Source organism: Chiloscyllium punctatum, chromosome 2 (assembly GCF_047496795.1).
Source record: "Chiloscyllium punctatum isolate Juve2018m chromosome 2, sChiPun1.3, whole genome shotgun sequence".
Classification (NCBI taxonomy): domain Eukaryota; kingdom Metazoa; phylum Chordata; class Chondrichthyes; order Orectolobiformes; family Hemiscylliidae; genus Chiloscyllium; species Chiloscyllium punctatum.
In genome coordinates, this window is record NC_092740.1 from 18,115,215 (window position 1) to 18,138,013 (window position 22,799).

The following is a 22,799-nucleotide window of genomic DNA, read 5'->3' on the forward strand; positions in this document are numbered from 1 at the left end:
ATGCTCCTACAGTTTTGAAGGTCGATTCCGCCCTTGAACATTTTGGAACTACAGGTCATTCTGCTATAACGTGCGTTTTATTAACTCAAATTCGCCGCAAGGTGGTTGATGAATTGGGGATACGGTTTCAGATGTACGAACTTTTAAAATGGGTGTTGACTGAAATACAATTACATTGCCAGCACTTTAAGCACGGTTTCTAAAGCAAGATTTTCCTGTAACAGGGGGTTGCACAAGAACACAACCATCACGTTGTAGAAGAACAACCTGTACAGTTTTCAGGGGTGGCTAAAAACTAATTTTCCTATCAGTGCATGGTTGGAGCATGATCTCATACTCATTGTGAAAAGCAAGCAACAAACACACAGTATATTTGCTACATCAACATATTATCTGATGTTTCCATGTCCTGTGGAGGTGGGATAAAGCTTGATGCATTATATATACACACACACCTTTGATCTGGTTATGCGGCATGTTTCCATCTCAGCAGCTGCAAGCTGTGGAGGAGACCCCTTCCACAATGATGGCCTGACAGCCGTGCCATTCAAGAGTTCTAATTCTCCTCCTTTCTGCAGAAAACAGCTCTATTTTAAAGGGAAGTTCTTGGTCTCCTGCCTGCCTCAGCAGTGCTCATTTTCCCTGGTCAAAGATTCAACCTTTTCTTCCGATTGGGCATCCCAAGGCTTTGGTCCTTCTTAAACAGCTGGAACTGTCAGAGGTTGCTTCTTAAATCAGCCACCTTCAAGATGATCATAAATGGCAATCCAATCCACAACAGTGGTGGACATCAGGATTGTGACCCACTCAGGAAAATCTAACTCACTGTATCAAGTTGGGGCTCAAGCCCAATATTTTTCACAAAGTCAACTCCCAACTTCCACAGCACTTACAAAAGGAGGAGCAAAAGAAAGTGTAGAGGCAATTCAGAAAAAAAAATCATGCTTGAACAATGACTTATCCACTCACAGATAATCAAGAACAGTCACAAAATAAGTGTCCTGTTACCTTTCTGACTTGAAGAACTGTGGGGTAGTTAGGGTGGAAGAGTAGAAAACTCAAAGTTTTGTCCACTTTTTAAAAACGAAACTGTACTTCATTTTACTCACATTATAAGTAAAAAAAAATCCAGCAATCTTTTGTGTCCTGTATTGGATCCCTGACGGACCATAGACACGCATGCAAATCTAGGCACAAGTAGTAACCTTAATTATAAGCAAAAAAAAACCGCAGATGCTGGAATCCAAGGTAGAGAAGCAAGAGGAACACAACAAGCCAGAGGTGGAGAAGTCAACATTTTGGGTGTAACCCTTCTTCATATACATGAAACATTGACGTCTCTACTTACTGATGCTGACAGGCTTGCTGTGTTCTTCTAGCCTCCTGCTGGTCTACAAGTGGGAACCTTAGCCATACTCAATATGTCCAATTCTTAAACCTTGCTCGAGGACCTACCTGTTCCCTTTGTTTTCTTTCTCTTTCAAGGAGTTCCTGCTTTCTCTTTTTGGATGCTTCCTAAAATGAAACGTAGAAGAGGACGATCAGCTTGATATGGAATGCAGTGAAAATGGGTTATATACAGAATCAGAGGGACAGGTTGAAAGAATTGCTTCCTGTGACAGAAATGCCCTAAAGCTGGAAAGAGAGAAAAGGGACACATCAGGAAGAAATAAAGGAGGAAAGGTTTGAAGGTTTCCGTTTGGTTTCATAGCATGAAGCGAAGATGGAGCGTCTCTCTCTCTCTTTGAAAGATGCAACGTGTATCTTTCATTTAGATCAATATTCCTTAATATTAAAAGATGACACTGGATTTAAGGAGAGAGGGATGCAAGGGAGTTTTTTCTTGCTTTTTATTAAACCATAATGATGTGATGAAAAGGCAGAGAAAGGAAATCTCTTGCCCGAACAGGACTTGCCAGTTTTACCCATAAAGTTTTAGGACCTTCAAATACTAGACAGATTGCATTACCAGAGGAAGTCTTTGACTCCCCCAGTCTTCCATGGAAACTCTCAACTGACTGCATATACCTCAAACATTTTCCTCCTTTCTGCCACCGGATTCATTTTCTTCACTGGAGTGGGTGAAGCCTAGATAAAAAGTGAAACTGCAAATTAGATGGCTCAATTGCAAACGAAAATGGCTAGCAGCACACTACTGTCCATAACAGCAGCTAAAACAAAAAAGGATGCAGGGGTGGAGGAGAAGCAAGAAGAGATTACCAAAACTGCATAAACCACCAGCACTTTTATAAATTTGGAGCCTTTTCATTGTTTGTAAGAATTAAATCAGATTTAGATTAGATTCCCTAGAGTGGAAACAGGCCCTGTGGCCCAATATGTCCACGCTGACCCTCCGAAGAGCAACCCACCCAGACCCATCTCCCTCGGACTAATACACCTAACACTATGGGCAATTTAGCATGGGCAATTTAACATGGCCAATTCATCAGACCTGCCCATCTTTGGACTGTGGGAGGAAACTGGAGCACCTGGAGGAAACCCACGCAGACAATGTACAAACTCCACGCAGACAGACAGTCACCAGAGGCTGGAATCAAACCTGGGACCCTGGTGCTGCGAGGTAGCAGTGCTAACCACTGAGCCACCGTGCCACCCCAAAGTGGTTAGCACTGCTGCCTCACAGCACCAGGGTCCCAGGTTCGATTTAATAGAGTTAATTTTAATTCAATAAAATTAATCTGACAAATAAAAAGGAACAGGAGAATACCATTAGTCTCCTCAAGCCTTAAGTCCACTTGTTTACCTTGGTTCCATAGCCTTATCATTTTACTATCTTCATTGGCCTATCCAAGAATTGCTTAAATGTCCCGAATGTATCGGAATCTACTTCCACTGCTGGCAGTGCATTCCATGCACCCATCACACTCTGCGTAAAGAACCTACCTCTGACATCTCCCCTAAACCTTCCTCTAATCACCCTAAAATTATGCTCCTCCATTTCTGCCATGGGAAAAAGCAACAGAGACATGGAGGAGCAGATTGGGAGGCATTTTGGAAAGGTGCAGAAGTAACAGGGTTGTTGTCATGGGTGACTTTATTTTCCCTAATATTGATTGGAACCTCCTTAGTTCAAGTAGTTTGGATGCAGCAGTTTTTGTCACGTGTGTCTAGGAAGTGTCCCTGACACATTATGTAGATAGGCCAACTAGAGGGCAACCATTTTGAATTTGGTGCTTGCCAACGAATCATGCCAGGTGTCAGATCTCAGTGGGAGGGGACTTTGGTGATAGTGGTCAAAACTCTGACCTTTATTATACTCATGGGGAGGGGTAGGAGCAGAGAGTATGGGCTAAGTATTTACCTGGGAGAGGGGGAATTACAGTGCTCTTTAGGCAGGAACTGGGGTGCCTAAATTGGGAACAGATGCCCTCAGAGAACTGCACAACAGAAATGTGGAGGCTGTTTAGGGAGCACTTGCTGATAGAGCTGGGCAGATTTGTCCCACTGAGGCAAGGAAGGGATGGTAGTTTGAAAGAACCTTGAGTGACAAGGGATGTGGAACATCCAGTCAAGAGCAAGAAGAAAGCTTACTTAAGATTGAGGAAACAAGGATCACACAGGGCTTTACAGAGTTACAAGGTGGCCTGGAAGGAACTGAAGAATGGACTTCGGAGAGCTAGAAGGGGGCATGAAAAAGCTTTAGATTAAGGAAAGCTCTAAGATGTTCTATACTTGTGAGGAACAAGAGGATGGCCAGTGTGAGGGTAGGGCCAATCAGGGATAGCAGAGGTAATTTGCACCGAGAATCGGAGGAAGTAGGGGAGGCCCTTAATGAACACTTTGTTTCACTATTCACTACTGAGAGGGACCTTGATGTTTCTGAGGACAGCCTGATGAAATGGACTGATATGAGAGAACAGATTAATATTAGGAAAAACATAAGGATAGATAAATCCCTTGGGCCAAACGGGATATACTCTAGGTTCCTACAGGAAACAAGGGAAGAGATTGCTATGCCTTTGGTGATGATCTTTGTGTCCTCACTGTCCACTGGAGTAGTGCCAAATGGTTGGAGGGTGGCAAATGTTATTCCCTTAAAGGAATAGGGATAATCCTGGGAATTACAGACCAGTCAGCCCATCTTATGTCAGTGGTGGGAAAAGTATTGGAGAGGATTCGGAGAGACAGGATTTAGGATTACTTGGAGTTTGATTAGAGATAGTCAACATGGCTTTGAGGGGGGCAGGTCATGCCTCACAAACCTTACTGAATTCTGTGAGGAGGTGACAAAACACATTGATGAAGGTAGAGAGGTGGATGCGGTGGACATGGATTTTTAGCAAGGCGTTTGATAAGGTTCCCCACGGTAAGCTCATTCAGAAAGTAAGGTGGCAGAGGATACAGGGAAATCTAGCTGTCTGGATACAGAATTGGCTGGCCCATAGAAGACAGAGGGTGGTAGTCGATGGCAAGTAAAGTATGCAGCCTGGAGCTTGGTGACCAATGGTGTTCTGCAGGGATCAGTTCTGGGACCTCTGCTCGGAGTTTTATAAATGACTTGGATGAGGAAATGGAAGGGTGGGTTAGGAAGTTTGCCAATGACACAAAGATTGGTGGAGTTGACCACTATCACCAAAATCCTCTCCCACTGAGATCTGACACCTGGCATGATTCGTTGGCAAGCACCAAATCCAAAACGGCCTCCCCTCTAGTGTCGAGGCGGTTGTAGTTTGCAACAGGACCTTGACAGGATGCAAACCTGGGCTGATAAGTAGCAGATGGAGTTCAACCTGGAAAAAATGTGAAGTCATTCACTTTGAAAGGTCACATTTTGAATGCAGAATACAGGATTAAAAGCAGGATTCTTGGCAGTGAGGAGAGGGGACACGTCAAAGTTGCCACGGTTGTTAAGAAGGCGTATGGTGTGTTGGCTTTCTTTAGTAGGGGGACTGAGTTTAAGAGCCACGAGGTTATGCTGCAGCACTGGAGGCTTGTTTAGACCACTCTTGGAATGTCGTGTTCCATTCTGATCGCCTCATTATAGGAAGGATGTGGAAGCTTTAGACAAGTGCAGAGGAGATTTACCAAGATGCTGCTTGGACTGAAGGGCTTGTCTTAAGGTTGAGGGAGCTCAGGCTTTTCTAACTGGAGCAAAGAAGGATGAGAGGTGATTTGACAGACATGTACAAGATGTTAAGAGGCACAGATAGAGTGGATAGGCAGAGACTTTGCACCCCCCCCACCGCCACCGTGAAGAAAATATCTATCACAAGGGGATATAATTTTAAAGGTGATTGGAGAAAAGTTTAAGAGAGATGTCAGAGGTAGGTTCTTTTGGTTGCATGGAATGCACTGCCAACAGTGGTACTACAGCCAGACATATTAGGGACATTTATATGACTCTTGGATAGGCACATGGAAGATAGGATAAATGAAGGGTATGTACGTTAGTCTGATCTTAAAGTAGGATAAAAAGGTCAGCACAACATCGAGGGCTGAAGAGCCTGGACTGCACTATACAGTTCTATATACAAAATAAAAGTCAGTTCTAAATTTTCTTTTAGAGAAAGAGGTAACGTTTCAGAAATAAATATTTATTTTGACCTTTATCTATCTTTCTTTTTAATGTCTGCTTCCAAAAGACATCCCACCGGTCAGCCCGGTTACTGAAGTTGAAAGACAAGTACTCTCACTAAAACAATTTATCCTATTTAACGATTCTTCATTGACTTAGTTTCATCTCTCAACTTGTTTACTGAATAAATCGCTCATCCACAAATCAAAACTGGACATTTTGAAAATGTCTGTCACAGAACAAAGAGTCAAAGCAGAACTAATCCAATCCAAACTTACAAAAGACATTTTTAGAAAATCTTTTCAGTTATCATCTCATGTCAAGGAATAACTTTCAGATAAAACTGTTATGCAAATATTGCACATTACAACTCATGCATAAACCATTTCTGTAATGTTTGCAGTAGTTGTTTTTGCAGAAGTCCTTCTGTTTGTATTCTTGGATGATTAACTAGATGACTAGCCATTAACAAAGGATGACAGGACTTACTATCTGCAGTCCTCATGCTCCTTCACTGGCACTCATGCACAGCTAGAAAATTATGCAGATGTATCTTCTCCCCCACCACTCCCATGTGCGAGGGAGCTGTTCTTTTATATAATTTCTGCTTTATAAAATTCATCAGCAAAGGTACAAACTTATTCTAACATAAGTTTGACAGCAATAAACAATAGCCTTATATTAACATGGATAAACTGTGGATAGCAAGCAGACGGACGCTTATTCACTTGTTGCAAAACATCCATAATTATGAATAGGGCAAAATACAGATGCAACTGAAGAGAATAAATTCATCAATGGGAAGCTTATCAAATAATGAGTTGGAGCAGTTTTTTAATGCTACAATGCATTCTGTAGAGTTACACCAGCTGCCTTAATATTTGTTAAGCAAAGCTACATCTCCAAAACAGGTGGATACTACAAATAAAGATCAGCACAGATTTGTCTAAAAAGAAAAAAGAAAAAAACTTAACTATGTCACAGGAACAGAAACAAAAGGCACTTATTTGGTTGTTGAGACACATTTTACCAATTTCTTTCCAAATTCTTGCATTAGAATTCTCCAAGATCATGCAACGTTTAATATTACGGTTTCTTACACATTGAGTCCAATGAGATGGGATGTTAGCTGACATGTTTTTAAAATGTGAATTTACTACATTACGCCAGAGTATTTTAACTAACATTGCTGAAAGTAAACCCTGTCCATCATTTCATGACTGTACTGCCTCTTTTCAAGACCAATCCAAATCTCATTCAACTTTCTTATTTTCTTTCCACAACATTTTAAATCAAATGACGATACATATTCCTCCATCCTTAAAAGATGTATTGGCCACTGCTCCTCTGGTGGACCATTCCATATTCTAAAACATGTCTCTCGATCCTCCTGCTAATTCCAAATTGATACAGCTCAGTACTGAAACCGAACTAGATGGAAGTAATTTTCCAAAATCATCAGAACTTTCCAGTACAAGTTGCAACTTTTTCACTTTTACTGTACCTTTAAAGAGACAGTAGCATTCTATGTGATATTGCATATTCTCTAATGCAGTTGGCATATTTTGTCGATTGAGTTTGAGTGATATTTTACATTTGCTGCAAATCACTGGATTAAAGCTGCTCTGGCTATTTTAACATACACGAATACAAGCAAGAGGAGTTAAAGAGCTGAAAATGTGTTGCTGGAAAAGCGCAGCAGGTCAGGCAGCATCCAAGGAGCAGGAGGATCGACGTTTCGGGCATGAGCCCTTCTTCAGGAATTCCTGAAGAAGGGCTCATGCCCGAAACGTCGATCCTCCTGCTCCTTGGATGCTGCCTGACCTGCTGTGCTTTTCCAGCAACACATTTTCAGCTCTGATCTCCAGTATCTGCAGTCCTCACTTTCTCCAAGAGGAGTTAAAACTCAAGCATCTTTATAAACTTAAATGTGAACGGTAAATTCCATTTCGATTTTTCATGCATTTATAATTCATGAGGGAAATGGTTTTATATTTTTGAACTATCACTGCTGAGATATTGGAATGTCTGTGTGTTATTTATAGTATTATATGTTAGAACACATTTCTTTAAAAATATATTGCATAGAGTTCAGAATCTATCTGCTCTGCAAGATTGAATCACAGCTACATACGATCGCTGCACTACAAAAGGATGCTAACAAAAGGGCCAAAGCTTTTACAGAAGAAATACTGCTGGAGAAAAGGAGCAGGGAAACAAACACAACATTACATCAACAGACATGTTGAAAGTCTGGTGACATGCTTAACTCCACAAAGCAAAGTTGGCTCAACCATCCAGTTCAAAATTACAATTTTAAAAAGCCTGTCCATTATAAACCAAAGCAATACTTTCAAAATGTTGTACATAGAGCTCAAGTCATCAGTAACACAAAGCGCACTAAAGGTTTCCAAACCAATGAAGCTCATCATAAAGCTCATCATGAAAGTAAAATGCAACAGCTGACAGAAATATCAAGCTACAACACTTGAACAGTAATGAGAAAGATTTACTTGGCTCCAGAATAGATCCACATCTGTTAACATGACATTATTGTATCTCACCTGTTTGTATTTCAGTGGTTTCTTATCAGAAATCTTTTTAGCTGCCTCTGCAGATTTTACAGTCAATGGCACTCTGTATTTGGCAGCTGGTTTGGTGATTTTCTGTGCAGGTCCTGCAGATCCAGAGACTGGACCTGGTCGTTTTACTGCCAAGGTAAGGAAAATTTGATGAATGGTTTCTGGTCAACCTGATGCTCTCAATCTTCTGCAAGCAATCCTCAATTGAATTTCTCTGGTGACTGTCAGCACATTGGAGAATGTTGGTTTCATTCCTGGGTCTACGTGCAGTTCCTAAATTGTAGGTGTAGGTGTGGGAGGCAAAGTCACCATTACTTCCCATTGCTTGTTGTCTTCATGAAGGTACTAATGGGTTCAGCTTAACCAGAGCACTGTCAGAGCAAATTAATTGGACTGGTTTCCCTGCAGAACATTGTCAGCAAAGTACTACTACTATGAAGGAATCAGTTATGAAATTTAAGATTGTTTACCTGAAATTTTATCATATTCCAGGAAAAAGATTGCTGGTCAGCAACCTGATGGCTGGATTTGACGTTCACCCTTTACATCAGCTGCATACCCTGGTTGTAGTGTGACCAAATGCATGCATGGCTGCAAGCTCACTTCATTAGCTTTTTCTTGCCTCACACCACAGGAAGAGAGAGTAGAAAATTATGGACCATTCTGACTTGGACACGCAACAGCCACTCAATGTGCTGAAATGTACCCAACACCAATATTGTTAGTGTCAGCACAAGACATTCAGCAGTTCGAAGAGAAGCCCCAGTACCTTGTCAGGGCATGTGAAACAGTAATAAATGTGACCTTATTGGTGCTGCGAACAGATTTTTATGATCCAAAGGCTGATCCAATTTCAAACTAGAAGACACAGTTACAGAATAAGTGGTCACATTTGAAATGGAGATGCAAAGGAATTCCCAGTATTAGAACCCTCGCTGATTTTTTTCATCATTTTTCTTCTTTTAGGAGTTTTGGTTTGGAGCTGAAGATTACTAGGGACTTTTGGAACAGTTTGTGGTAAGAGGCAATGAATAGACCGAACACTGGCTGGGAGACCTGACCTGGAGGCTAATTGCAGGACGTTTCTTAATTAACTGATTCTACAGCTACAATGACCACTGGAACATGGGAGATCTTATTATCCTTGAGCACAGATTAGAATAGTTTAAAGTTCACAAATGTTTTAAAATAAAACTTATTTTTAAACAGATAGCCTATGACAATGAGTTAAAAGTAAAAAGGTTTCTTACCTGCTGCACTGGGGATAACTGGTTTTGGAGCATGATGTGGAACTGTATGACCAAATTCTTCAACAATGAGCTAGAAATGGAAATATCAGGTCGGGAAGATAAAGAATTATCATTCTGTTTTTCTTGCTTCTCTTCACACACTGCAATTCATTACCCCCCTCAAGTATTTGAAAATTTTCCCTGTATCTTTTCAACAATTCTCCTTGTTTATTCACTTTTGTTCCCTGAATTTGTATTCACAGAGCTATATGAACAATGTACACTTCTCGCAGAACACTGCAGAATACTTTCTGCTTTGCATGTGTCACAGTACTTACTGATACAGATTTTACCATCCTATACACTGTCCTTCCTACTTTGAAGTCGTCACCAGTGAGAAAGGTCAGTCAGTGTCAGAATCCTTGCTTATCCTCAGGTTAGGAATATAGGAACAGGAGTACAGCCATTTAGCCCAAGCTTGTTCTAGCATTTAATGATATCATGATTGATCTGTCATGTATAATACCCAGTTTGACTCCACTGTCCTTCAAATGTGACAGTTGATTTTTGTCAACCTAATATAGACTTGTAATTAACAAAGCAAGTACCAACTGCCATTTGTGCAAGACTGTTGCAAACTTCTGCCCACCATTTGTGAACATAATTGTCTAATTTCCTCTTTTAGCTTGCAGAAATATGATTTCCACCCTTTTTGATCCCCCTTATATCTTAAAAGATTTCAATCACATAGTTTATAATTTTCAAGGAATAAAATCCTCAATTATATCCAATTACCTCAAATGAAATTGAGATAGGGTATGGGAAGAGACAAAGGTAGGGAAGATAAAGACATGCTGGGTTGCACTCAGTTCTTGAATTCAAAAGTCTTGAAAGCAGGCAAGGATTGTTATATAACCCTGACTTGCTAATGTTTTTCTACAAAACATAATTGACAGCAACACGTATTGCATATCCTTGCTTTTTTTGTACCTCCTTCTGTTTTTTTGGTGCTTTGCATATATTTTTTCAGTGCAATCTTGAATTTGAATAAAAAGCAACATTGCACAATAAAGTTCAAAGAAAGGAAGTGCTTTGAGCCACTGCTATTCCTCATGTATTTATTCAACTCTCAAGAATGAGAAATACATAATCTGCATTCACAAAACACTTGGACAGCCTCAGGACAATCACAAAGTGTCTTGCAGGCAATGAAACACTGTTGAATGTAGCCTTCATTATAATCAGGAGAGACATATCAGCAATTTCCATGCAAAGATTCAGAAGCAGAAGTGAAACAAATAAGTCAAACATGGTGCATTTCGTCACATGAGTGAAGATAAATGTCAGTCAGGATTTTAGGAGAATTCCTTGCACAAGCCAGACAAAGCCAGTAGAATACAAAAGCAAAATATTATATATTCTGGAAACACAAAACATAAATAGAAAATGGTGGAAACATTTAGTAGGTCGTAAAACATTTGTGGATACAGAAAGACAGTTAATCCTTCTGGCCAATGACCTTTCATGGGAACTTGATGAAGTCACAGATGTAATAGCTTTAAGCTAAGTATAGAGGCAGGGCAAGTGTAGAGAATGGGAGAAAGAACAAATGGTTTGATAAGGTGGAAGACAGGAGAGATTAATTACATTAGGGATAATGGTGTAAATGCAAAAATGGATCTTTTTAAGCTAAACGTTTCTCGTAATGTGTGCATTACTAGCTAGGTTAGTACTTCCTGCTCATTGCCAGCTGTCCTTGATGAAGTAATGCTAGATGGGGGTTTTGTCGTTGTTGTAGTAACCTGTGGATACGCTCACTGTGCTTTTATGAAAGTAATACCTAATTGTTCACACAGTTGTTTTCAGAAACTAAAGTTGAGAGAGAGTCGGTATCTTACCGTGAGAAAATATTTAATTGGGGAAAAGGAAATTATGACACTATCAGACAGGAGTTAGAAAGTACAGACTGGGAGCAATTGTTCCACAGAAAGTCTCCACATGTCTGCTGTGCCCTATTTAAGGAACAGTTGTTGCAAGTGATGCACAAAATTTGTTGCTCTAAGACAGGTAAGAAGGGGTAAGATTAAAATGAACCTTGGATGATGAAAACAGAGGAACTTCTCATCAAAAAGGAAGAAGGCAGCTTACTTAAGGTGGAGGAAGCAAGGATCTAGCACAGCTTTAGAGGATTACAGGCTTGCTAGAAAGGAGCTCAGAAATGGACTGAGGAGAGCACAAAAAAGGCTTGGCAAGAAGGTTTAGGGAGAACCCAAAGGCATTTTACTCATAAGTGAAGAATAAGAGAATGAATGATCAGGGAGAAGGTAGGGCCAATCAGGGATAGCGTAGGGAACTTGTGCGTGGAGTCTGAGCAGATAGGGGAAACCAGAAATGTGTTTTTCGCTTCAGTTTTCACCAAGAAGAGGGAACTTGTTGTAAATGAAAATTTAGAGGAGTTGGGATACAGTCTTGACCAGATCAAGATTGATGAAGTTGATGTGCTAGAAATTTTGGAAAACATTAAAATTGATAAGTGTCCAGTGCCAGACAGTTTTATCCTAGGCTGCTCTGGGAAGTGAGAAAGGAGGTTGCTAAGCCGGTGGCGAGGATATTTGCCTCCTCACTCTCCACAGGAGTTGTACCAGAGGATTGGAAAGAGGCGAATGTTGTTCCTCTTTTCCAGAAGGGTAATAGGGAAGTCCCTGGCAATTACAGACCAGTCAGTCTTACGTCTGTGGTCAGCAAAGTTTTGGAAAGAATTCTGAGGGATAGGATTTATGACTATTTGGCAAAGCATAGGGTGATTAAAGGCAGTCAGTATGGCTTTGTGAGGGGCAGGTCATGCCTCACAAATTTATTGATTTCTTTGAGGAGGCGTCAAGACAGGTCAATGACGGTCGAGCAGTGGATGTGGTGTATATGGACTTCAGCAAGGCATTTAATAGGGTTCCCCATGGGAGGCTCATCCATAAAGTCAGTATGGGATACAGGGAGATTTGGCTATCTGGATTCAGAGTTGGCTAGCTGACAGAAGGCAGAGAGTGGTTGTAGATGCAAAGTATTCTGCCTGGAGGTCAGTGGTGAGTGGGGTCCTGCAGGGCTCTGTACTTCGGCCTCTGTCTTTGTAGTTTTTAGAAATGACTTGGATGAGGAGGTTGAAGGGTGGGTTAGTAAATCTGCAGATGACACAAAGATTGGAGGTGTCGTCGACAGTATAGGGGGCTACTGCAGGCTGTAGTGCAATACAGACAGGATGCAGAGCTGGGCTGAGAAATGGCAGATGGAGTTCAACCTGGATAAATGCAAAGTGATGCATTTTGGAAGGTCAAACTTGGATGCTGAATATAGGATTAAAGACAGGATTCTTGGCAGTGTGGAGGAACAGAGGGATCTGGGTGTGCAAGTACATAGATCCCTCAAAGTTGCCACCCAAGTGGATAGGGTTGTTAAGAAAGCATATCGTGTTTTGGCTTTCATTAATGGGGGATCGAGTTTAAGAGCTGTAAGGTTTTGCTGCAGCTCTACAAGTCTCTGGTGACACCACACTTAGAATATTGTGTCCAGTTCTGGTCACCCTACTATAGGAAAGATACAGAGGCTTTAGAGAGGATGTAAAGACGGTTTACCAGGATGCTGCCTGGACTGGAGGGCTTGCCTTAGGAAGAGAGGTTGAATAAGCTCAGACTTTTCTCTCTGGAGAGAAGGAGGAAGAGTGGAGACCTGATAGAGGTGTACAAAATAACGTGAGGAATAGATAGAGTCAATAGCCAGGGACTTTTCCCCAGGGCAGGATTGACTGGTAGGAGAAGTCATAGTTTCAAGATATTCGGAGAAAGGTATAAAGGCGATATCAGAGGTAGTTTCTTTACGCAGAGAGTAGTGAATGCATGGAATGCATTGCCTGCTGTGGTGGTGGAAGCAGAGGCATTGGGGACGTTTACGCAACTGCTGGACGTGCACATGGACAGCAGTGAGTTGAAGGGTGCATAGGTTAAGTTACTACATTTACATTAGGATTAAAATCTCAGCACAACACTGAGCCAAAGGGCCTGCTCTGTGCTGTACTTTTCTATGTTCCATAACAGCAATGCCACTGGACGAGTAAACCAAAAGCCCATGACTAATGGTCAAGGAACATGGAATCCCAAGCTGCAGATGGTGATAGCTAACTTCAATGAACATCTGGGAATGAAAGGTAGCCTAATAGTGATCAAGTAGCCACTGCCAATTGTCATAAAAACACATCTGACTCACTAATGTCTTTCACAGAAGGAAATCTGGCGTCCTTACCTGGTCAACCCTACTGTAGTGCTTTTGATGTTTAACCGTCATATGGGTTATTAGAAACCAACAATACATGCTGTCCTAGTCGGTGGTGTGCACATCCCATGAATAAACAAAAAAGAAATTTAGCCTCCCTAATTATTGTAACACCTGCAGGTTACCCTTCAAGTAATTTGTTAACAAGGACCACCAGGTATTTGTACAACTACACTTGCTGCAGACTTAGCATTTAAGAAGTACTCAACACATCTGCTCCTCCAATTCCATATTTCTCCACATTATGTTCCATTTGCCATTTTCTTCTAGCACAGTGTCTTCTTTCTAGTGTCATCTAGAAAATATTACATTTGGGCAGCACGGTGGCACAGTGGTTAGCACTGCTGCCTCACAGCGCCAGACACCCGGGTTCAATTCCCGCCTCAGGCGACTGACAGTGTGGAGTTTGCACGTTCTCCCAGTGTCTGCGTGGGTTTCCTCCGGGTGCTCCGGTTTCCTCCCACAGTCCAAAGATGTGCAGGTCAGGTGAATTGGCCATGCTAAATTGCCCGAGTGTTAGGTAAGGGGTAGATGTAGGGGTATGGGTGGGTTGCGCTTCGGCGGGGCGGTGTGGACTTGTTGGGCCGAAGGGCCTGTTTCCACACTAAGTAATCTAATCTAAACCTGATCAGGTTCCCACATCCAAACGATTGCTATATATCCTGCATAGCTGGGGTCCCAAGTAGTAATCCTTGTGGTCCTCCAATTAGTCAGTCTACCAACATGAATATGACCCACTTATTCCTACTTTCTGCCTATTCACTAATCCTTTATCCATGTCAGTAAGTTACCTGCTACTCTATGCGCTTAAATTTTGTTAACTAACCTCTTCATGTTTTGTAAATCCAAATCCAACATGCAAATATAATAGGTCTGTAATTCTGTTTTTTCCCCCTCACTTCCATCTTAAATAGTGGGTAACACTTAACACTTCTCACCCACATAAATAATTCTAGAATCTGTAGAAATTTGAACGATGAGCACTAATGCATCCAGTATCTCTACAGCCATCTCCTTCACTCTCAAATTATGACTATGAGGACTTGGGGAATTATCAACTTTCAGCCTCATTAATTTTTCCAGTACAATCTTCTTATAAAAGCTATATTTTCTTCAACTCTTCATTCTGTCAATCCATTTGAATCTCCAGTTGCGGGAATTTTCTAATATCTTCCTCAGAGCAAACAGAGGCAAAGTAATCATTTAGCTTCTCTGTCATTTCTCTAGTGAGCTGTATAAATTCTCCTGAATCTGCCTGTAATTGATCCACATGTATTTTGGCAAATATTTACTCTTACATAACTAAATAAACTTTTACAGACTGTTTTTATGAATTGTGCTAATTCACATTCACATTGAATTCTTTGTCTCTATCAATTTCTTGATCTTCCTGTGCTGTATTCTAAAACCCTCCCAACTCTTGTGTTTCTGGCAACTTAGTTGACGTTTTCTTCTAACCTTATATAATTCTCAACTTCTTTATCACTCCAGCCACAGTTCTTCAAGCCAAGGCATAAAACTGCATGCCTAACCTCCACCCACTAGTTGTGAAAATGAACAAAAACGGGGGAAAAGAATTATGGAAAATACACAAATGGTCTTCCAAATTACCATTGTCTATCTGCAAAGGAAACATTCCAAGACATGAACTGAGCATTAAATTTCTCCCACACACTGGGTACCCAAAGACATATCTTCTGTCATGCAACATGTCACAATGCAACTATTTTTCAACAACAAAGCTTTTTAAAACAGGTGCTCCGGCTTCCTCCCACAGTTTAAATCTATGCAGGTTAGGTGGATTGGCCATGCTAAGTTGTTCATAGTGTCCAGGGATATATACGCTAGATGGATTAGCCATAGGAAATGCAGAGTTACAGGGATGCAGTTAGGCGGTGGGTGTGGGTGGAAGCTCTTCAGAAGGTTAGATTACATTACAGTGTGGAAACAGGCCCTTCAGCCCAACAAATCCACACCGACCCGCCGAAGCGTAACCCACCTATACCCCTACATTTACCCCTTACCTAACACTACGGGCAATTTAGCATGGCCAATTCACCTGACCTGCACATCTTTGGACTGTGCGAGGAAACCGGAGCACCCGGAGGAAACCCACGCAGACACGGGGAGAACGTGCAAACTCCACACAGTCAGTCGCCTGAGGCGGGAATTGAACCCGGGTCTCTGGCGCTGTGAGGCAGCAGTGCTAACCATTGTGCCACTGTACCAACCATTGACCGAATGGGTGGAATGGCTGCTTCCATACTGTAGGAATTCGATGATAAAAACTGGGCTTTATTTATAATTTCTACAGTCTATATATTAAAAAAAAAATTGGAAAACACAATACTCACGTCCGCTGAAAGCAACTTGTCAATTCTTCTAGCTAGAAATGGCTTCTTCAGTATGGAGCTTACTGAAGGTCTATCCCTTGGATTTCTTTTAAACAACTGTGACATTAAGTTACGCAGATCATAGGTATAATGAACAGACACGGGTGGGTAAGATCCACGGATAATCTTCAGCACTAAGTTTTTCATGTTACCGGCTTCAAACTGCATTTAAAGAAGAGTGGAGGTTAAGTCAATTATGACCTAACAAGAGAAAGTGTAACCATTGACATAGATAGCTTAATTTCATCCGTATTGCAAAAAAAAAAGTGAAAAATATAAAAACAGGACTTTTCTTTAAAAACCCATTCAAAAGCAGTTTAAAATCAGCAATTTGAAGTCAGCATACAAATCACAAATATATTCTGTGAATAACTCTCTAAAGCCCATAACTCTTTTATGTGATTAGTTAATGCAAGCAAAGGAAATTCACATGAGAAAATAATACTCCTTTATCACTGTATCACATAAACCAATAGCTCTAGGTAGGACAAAGGGAAGGATGGACCTGATTGAATTAAATCAAAACCAATGTTGTTGTTACAATGCTAAGGTTCAGGAGTACACAGTAAAAACATAGGAACCAGGAGCAAGAGTAATTATTCAGCCCTCTGAGCTATTCAGTATGGCTATGGCTGATACTTCAATGCTGATATGACATTTTCTCCTCAAATGTCTTTCAAATCTAAAAATGTATCAATTTCTTTCTTGAATATATTGTGACTGTCCCCACAGTATACAATATTTTTCAGTGTCAATGCTTATGGTACAAGACATCTTTCTTGGCAGTAGGTTTTAGGAAAAAGATGCTAAAACACAAACTAGGTCACAGAAGCATGCAATGGATAAGGAAAAGGATGCAGCACAAAAGAACATCACAGTCCGAATCTATGCAGCATAGCATTATGACTGTAGGAAAAGCCAATATTTAACTTGCATCATTTGACTTGAATACCCGATACCATGGAAGAAATAAAACCGGTCTCAGAAAAAAGGACACCACTGACCCAAATTGACCACAGTGATTATGTGACAAACCCAGGCAACCCACATAGAATATGCAAAACTAGGTGACTCTGCATTAACTTTTTATTTAAAAGGCACCAAAACTCAGTGAAACAACAAGAAATTCGCAACTCTTGTTTTACGCACGTTTGCAATGATATCCACATACTAAGAGATGATCCACTGCCGACAACGTGAAACAAAACAATGACAGAGACCAGAATCCTCAAAACGAATAGCAGTCTTTAAGTCAAAAAAAAAGCAACACGGATTGATAACAGCAACGATAATGGATGCCCTTCATGCTCTCAATAGCAGACATCAGTGGTGAAAAAGCAACTTGCAAAAACATTGTTCGTGGACAACTCCAGAACAGCAAACCGTGCCACTATTAAAGAAATGGGACACCAGCTAAACCAGTTGGACTCATTCTTGCAACACAGGAGGCTTTTCGATCTGTAACTGCATCAGCCTTTATCATTGCATCTGCACTAGGTATCCCTTTTTCATTCACAAGCACACTTTGTAAGCTCATAACCTCACTAATACAGGTAAACAGGTAATAAAACTCCACTCTCTTTTGATGACAAAGACCTTAAAATTGGCTCTCCTTTTGTAATCCAGTTAACTAAGTTTTAATTAAAGTCTGACAGCCACATGTTAACAAAGAAAAATTGTTGCAACCAACCAAAAGTAACCAAAAGTATATCTTAACCTCCCCGCCCTCTCATTGTGTAACATTAAATTCAACAAGAAGATGCCAAGGACAGAGAACTATGAGGTTTGGGGATGGCACTATTCCCACAACTGCAGAAAAGACGAAAGAATATGTTGAAAGTCTTTAATAACAGTCAGTCAACAGTATTTCCTCAATGAACTTCCAGAGTATGTTGATGAAGCAAATTAAAACAAAATATTTCTTTACTCAGGGGTTGGTGGAACAGGAGACATTCAGCCACTGCAGCAGCTGTAGTTGTAACCATTGCATCTTTTAGGGTAAAAGTCAATCAATATTTCAACTAGAGAAAGCACACATCACCAGAAGAAGAAAAAAATTCAAGATGGTCATCTGCCTCCCAGGTACAAGGTCAACCGACCAACAAGATTCTCACCTCCCAACCCGCCCCAACACCAGACCAGATACCCACTTGATCTCCCCTAAACATTACATTAATTACCTTACCACTTTTCACCGTAACATGCAAGCATTCTACAACTAGCACCCTACACTCTCCCTGCAGGCACCTTAACTGCCTTCCAGCTTGCTCCCTATTTGGAATCCTGGCACCTTTCCTGGCTGACGCCATACCCATTACTTTTGGCATAGTACCTTGGAAACTCTACCACCTCTCTAGCTGCCACCCTTCCCTCCAAACACTTGGAGTCCTACTCTCAACCCTACCCCTCCCCAGTCGGCACCCTACCGACCAGTCACCTTACCCACCCAACCTTCCACCTTCCTAGCATCTCAAAAAAAAAATCACACTTACTTTGTGTACTTATTGGTTAACAGCAGCTGTCAAAGTGGTTGTCAAGAACTTTAAATTTCACAATACAGCAGCTGACTGTCATTTCAAAACAAAACAAAAAGAAAGGGGTGGCATGGTTCTGCAGCCTCTAACAGTTCTGCATCCACAAAGAGCTGTCACAATGTTTCTGTATACTATGAATTTTCATCTTCTTTGCCTCAAAAATAAGTGCCAAAGAAGGTATTATTACATTTTAAAAAGAATACTAAAATTAAGCTCACAAAAATATATCTTTAAGCTGCTTGAAGTCAAATACATGGACTAAACCATTTAAATCACATTGGCAAAGTGGGGACATTTAGAAGGCATGTGCAGTGGCACAGTGTTGATGATATACAATAGCTTATCTATTCAGTGACCTTCAAGACATTCTGCTCAAGTGGACCCATGGTTGAATATCTCAGAGTTTTCAAGCTGAAGCAGAATAGGAAATGAATGAATGGTGAACTGTAATCCATTCTTTCCAGTAGTATGGCCTAACAACTATAATGCACAGATAAAATCCTAATCTGTCCTTTTCTTTTTAGCATTACTTAAGAGCTCAGAATTTCCAGTTCCCAACGAGGTACCCAACAACAGTAACTATTCAATGTATTTTTACCTATCTGCAGTCTTTGTTTCAAGAAGAATAGTCCTAGTTACTTGCATTTCTTCTCATTCTGAACATCATCTCAGTACTTTTTATTCCCACTCAAAAGTATATAAATTTCATCTGCCAACTCAACCAATCCATCAGTCATTGCCTTCGGCACTTCACTTTCTCTTCAGTTATCTGTACCATATGTTTTCTGCAGTCTGCAAGTTCAGATGGCGGATTGAACTGCAGACACATGTTTGAGTAAAGAACATGCAAGGCAATGTTGCTTACTTCTCTCTAGTCCAAAAACAATCCTTTAACTGTACTGTTTTTTGATATTTAACAATTTTTCTATAGTGACACATAATTTTAATTATGAAGCCTTCAATTTAGGGAGAAGCAATAATGCAGTGATGATTGCAGTAAACAATTCAGAGCCATAAGCTAATCTTCTGGAGTCTTGGGTTCAAAGTCCACACTTTCAGATAGCGAAAACAGAATCCAAATTAAATAACAAGTTATCAAAAACCTTTCATAATGGTGACTATGTAACCACCATCAAATGCTGGAAAAAGCCCCTATCTGGTTCACTGATGTTCTTTAGGGAAGGAGAACTGCCGTCCATAATTGGTCTGGCCTACATGTAACACCAGACTCACAAGTGTGGTTGCCTCTTAGCTATTCTCCAGGCAATAACAGATGGGCAATAAATGCAGGACAAGAGGAACATCTGGGGGGCAGCAGGGTGGCTCAGTGGTTAGCACTGTTGCCTCACTGTGTCAGGGACTTGGGCTCGATTCCAATCTCTGTGGACTGTGTGGAGCTTGCACATTCTCCCAGTGTCTGCATGGGTTCCTTCTGGGTGTGCCTGTTTCCTCCCACAATCCAAAGACGTGCAGGTTAGGTGAATTGGTCACTCTAAATTGCCCATAGTGTTCAGGAATGTCTCAGTTAGATGCATTAGTCAGGGGAAAAACATAGGATAATGGGGTAGAGGAATGGGTCTGGATGGGTTAGTCTTCGGAGTGTCGGTGTCGACTTGTTGGGCCAAAGGGCCTGTTACCACACTGTAGGGATTTTATAACACGAAAAAGCCAGCAAGGCCCACACAGTGTTCTTAGAATTCTTTTTTTTAAAAAAATGCAGCACCAGTTAAGTAACCTTGGAAAATCCAATGCACAACATTCACGTGCTTTCCTAAATCCATAGTTTATGATTGTTTGGTAGGACTTAATTTTAAAAATTGCTATGAAAGAGGCAAAGACAGTCAAAGTTTTTCATCTTTCCATGATCAGGACTGTCATGCAAAAGCCAATTCATCCAACAGGACAAAAAAAAAGGGTGCTGATTAGTTGGCATGGAAATGCAACAGGAACTGTTAGCCCATCTTGGCCAGGTAAGTGGACTTAGGGTGTAACCATATGAAATGTAGCAGAAATTGGCAGTCTTCATGACTAGGTTCACAACGAAAAAATAGTATAGATAAATTCCTGTAGAACAGGATCCTGTTTAGTTATTTGCTTCTGGCACACAGAAAATGCATCATACTATGATGGCAACTGACCGTTTAAAATTGGTCTCTGGGCTAATTCTTGGCAGAGTCAAGATTATTTCGTAAACATTATTGAGTAGCAGAATCACTGTTGGACTTGGTGTTCTGAGATTTGCAAGCACAGACTGGTTGAGCTGAACTGGTCTGTTGTCAGCTGCTACTGATCAAAAGGATGTACATGTGATACAGGCTGCCAGTCACTGGGACATAGATACTCAAATCACACTACTTAGATTATTCTGAACAATGTCTCCTAACTCATTGAAATATTAGATTTCTTGCTCTATACCACAGTATAGGTATCTGCCATATCCCTTTCAGACTTGTTAAACAAGTAGTATTGTGAAGGAAACTCTCCAGTGTCAGGCAAGGCTATTAAGGAGATCAAGGTTAGAGTCTCCCCCAGTTCTCATTGTAACATCCCTCAGCATTACAGGATGCCACTAGGGGTCTAGGCTATTTTTGGATAGTCTTTTTCTGGACTTTCCCATCCCATTGTTCCTCTTGATTTTCTCCAATACTTGCTATCTCACCATCATTTCTGTAGTTTTTACAGGAGTATTGTGCTCATTTTGTAGCTCCACCAATGATTAGTCAAAAATTAATTTTTTCTTCAAATCTCTGATCACCCCATCTTCTCCAAATAATCTTGATATATTTTACAACATGTGAAAATACAGGAAAAAGAATTATTGCCTATTTCTGCAGGTTGTCTTATCTTTTTTCTTTGTTTCCTCATGTTTTTAAACATTTCATTTCTGTTGCATTTTTTGAGGTTTCATTTTAATTTCTTAACCTATCCAAGTAGTTCCAGCTTCTGCCTTATCACATTCAGTTGTCAAAATACAGGTGTACTGCATGTTCCAATGATCTCATTTGAAAATTGCCCATTGTTTACTGCCTTGTCTACCGATTTTTCGAATTTATCTGGGTTAGCACTTCTGTTATCTCTTGACCAGTTTCCAGTCAAGTCATTTCATCTTAGACTGATATCTCTCTTTTTAGTTTGGAGATTTAAAGCAACAAATACTGTTACACCCCCACCAAGTCTTATTTTGATAAAATTGTTTCAATTAGGTTTGGAAAGCCAGGTGTTGCAAGGAAGGGAAGTAGACCATCCAGCCCCTCAAGCATGTTCTTCCATTCAATGAGATCATGGCTGATCTGTGACCTAACTCCATACAACTGTCTTTGACTCACATCCCTGAATAACCCTACTTACCAAAAATTTCTCAGATTTAAGATTAACAACTGATTTCAAGTGCAACTTGTGGAAGAGAGTTCCACACATCTATTGTCCTGTGTATGTAAAATTGCTTCCTAAAAATCTCTCCTGAATGGTCTGGCACTAATTCTAAGATGACTCCCCCTAGTTCTAGAACTCCCAACCAAAGGAAACAGGGTAGATAGAGACAAGCTGCCTTTTCCTGTTAATCTTCTGAAAACGTCATTCAGATCAGCCATTAACCTTCAAATTCTCGAGAAGCAGGCCTAACTTGTATAATCATGCCACATACCTGGACTTCACGGGTTAGGTTATCATTCTTGCAAACAATTGTTGTACTTCTCAGGCCAATATACATTTGTTACGGTGTGGTGCTCAGATTTGCTCACAGTACTCGAGGTGAGGTCTAACCAGGGTTTGGTGTCTAAATGCAGCATAGCTTATACATCCTTATACCCCAATCCTCTGGATGCAAAGGCCAGCATTCTATTAGCCTTCATTATTTTCTGCATCTACTCGTGACATTTGAAAGATCTATGCACCTTAACATCCAAATCTCTGGGTATCCGCAATATTTTTAACTTCACACCATCTACAAAGTACCAAAATGGATAACTTCACAAGTGTCTACACTGAACTCCATCCGTCACAGTTTTTGCCTATTCACCTCATCTTTAATAATCTCTTTGTAATTTGACGATAGACTCCAACTATTTTCACTGGCAGACTTCCCCATTTTCTCACAGACAGTCTCGGTTTGCTCTAATTAAAAAGTTAGCTAAACCTAAAACTCTAGTTTTGTGATCAATGCCTTTCAAACACTATATTGACCCGATCATGTTATGATCACTATT

The 22,799-nt window shown here is 40.7% G+C and overlaps 1 protein-coding gene across 8 annotated transcripts in view; it reads right to left on the reverse strand.

Annotated features, from left to right (window-relative positions):
* nek1 (NIMA-related kinase 1) overlaps window positions 1-22,799 on the reverse strand; it is a 165,065-nt gene that overhangs the window by 110,329 nt on the left and 31,937 nt on the right. For 7 of the 8 annotated variants that reach the window (XM_072594516.1, XM_072594508.1, XM_072594523.1 and 4 more), the window contains exons 9-13: window positions 16,022-16,222; window positions 9,369-9,438; window positions 8,101-8,246; window positions 2,029-2,088; window positions 1,456-1,515 (exon numbers count right to left, since the gene is read on the reverse strand). In XM_072594516.1, the coding sequence (XP_072450617.1) occupies window positions 1,456-1,515; window positions 2,029-2,088; window positions 8,101-8,246; window positions 9,369-9,438; window positions 16,022-16,222 (537 nt within the window). The remainder of the gene's footprint in view (window positions 1-1,455; window positions 1,516-2,028; window positions 2,089-8,100; window positions 8,247-9,368; window positions 9,439-16,021; window positions 16,223-22,799) is intronic. The other variant, XM_072594483.1, reaches the window with a different exon arrangement.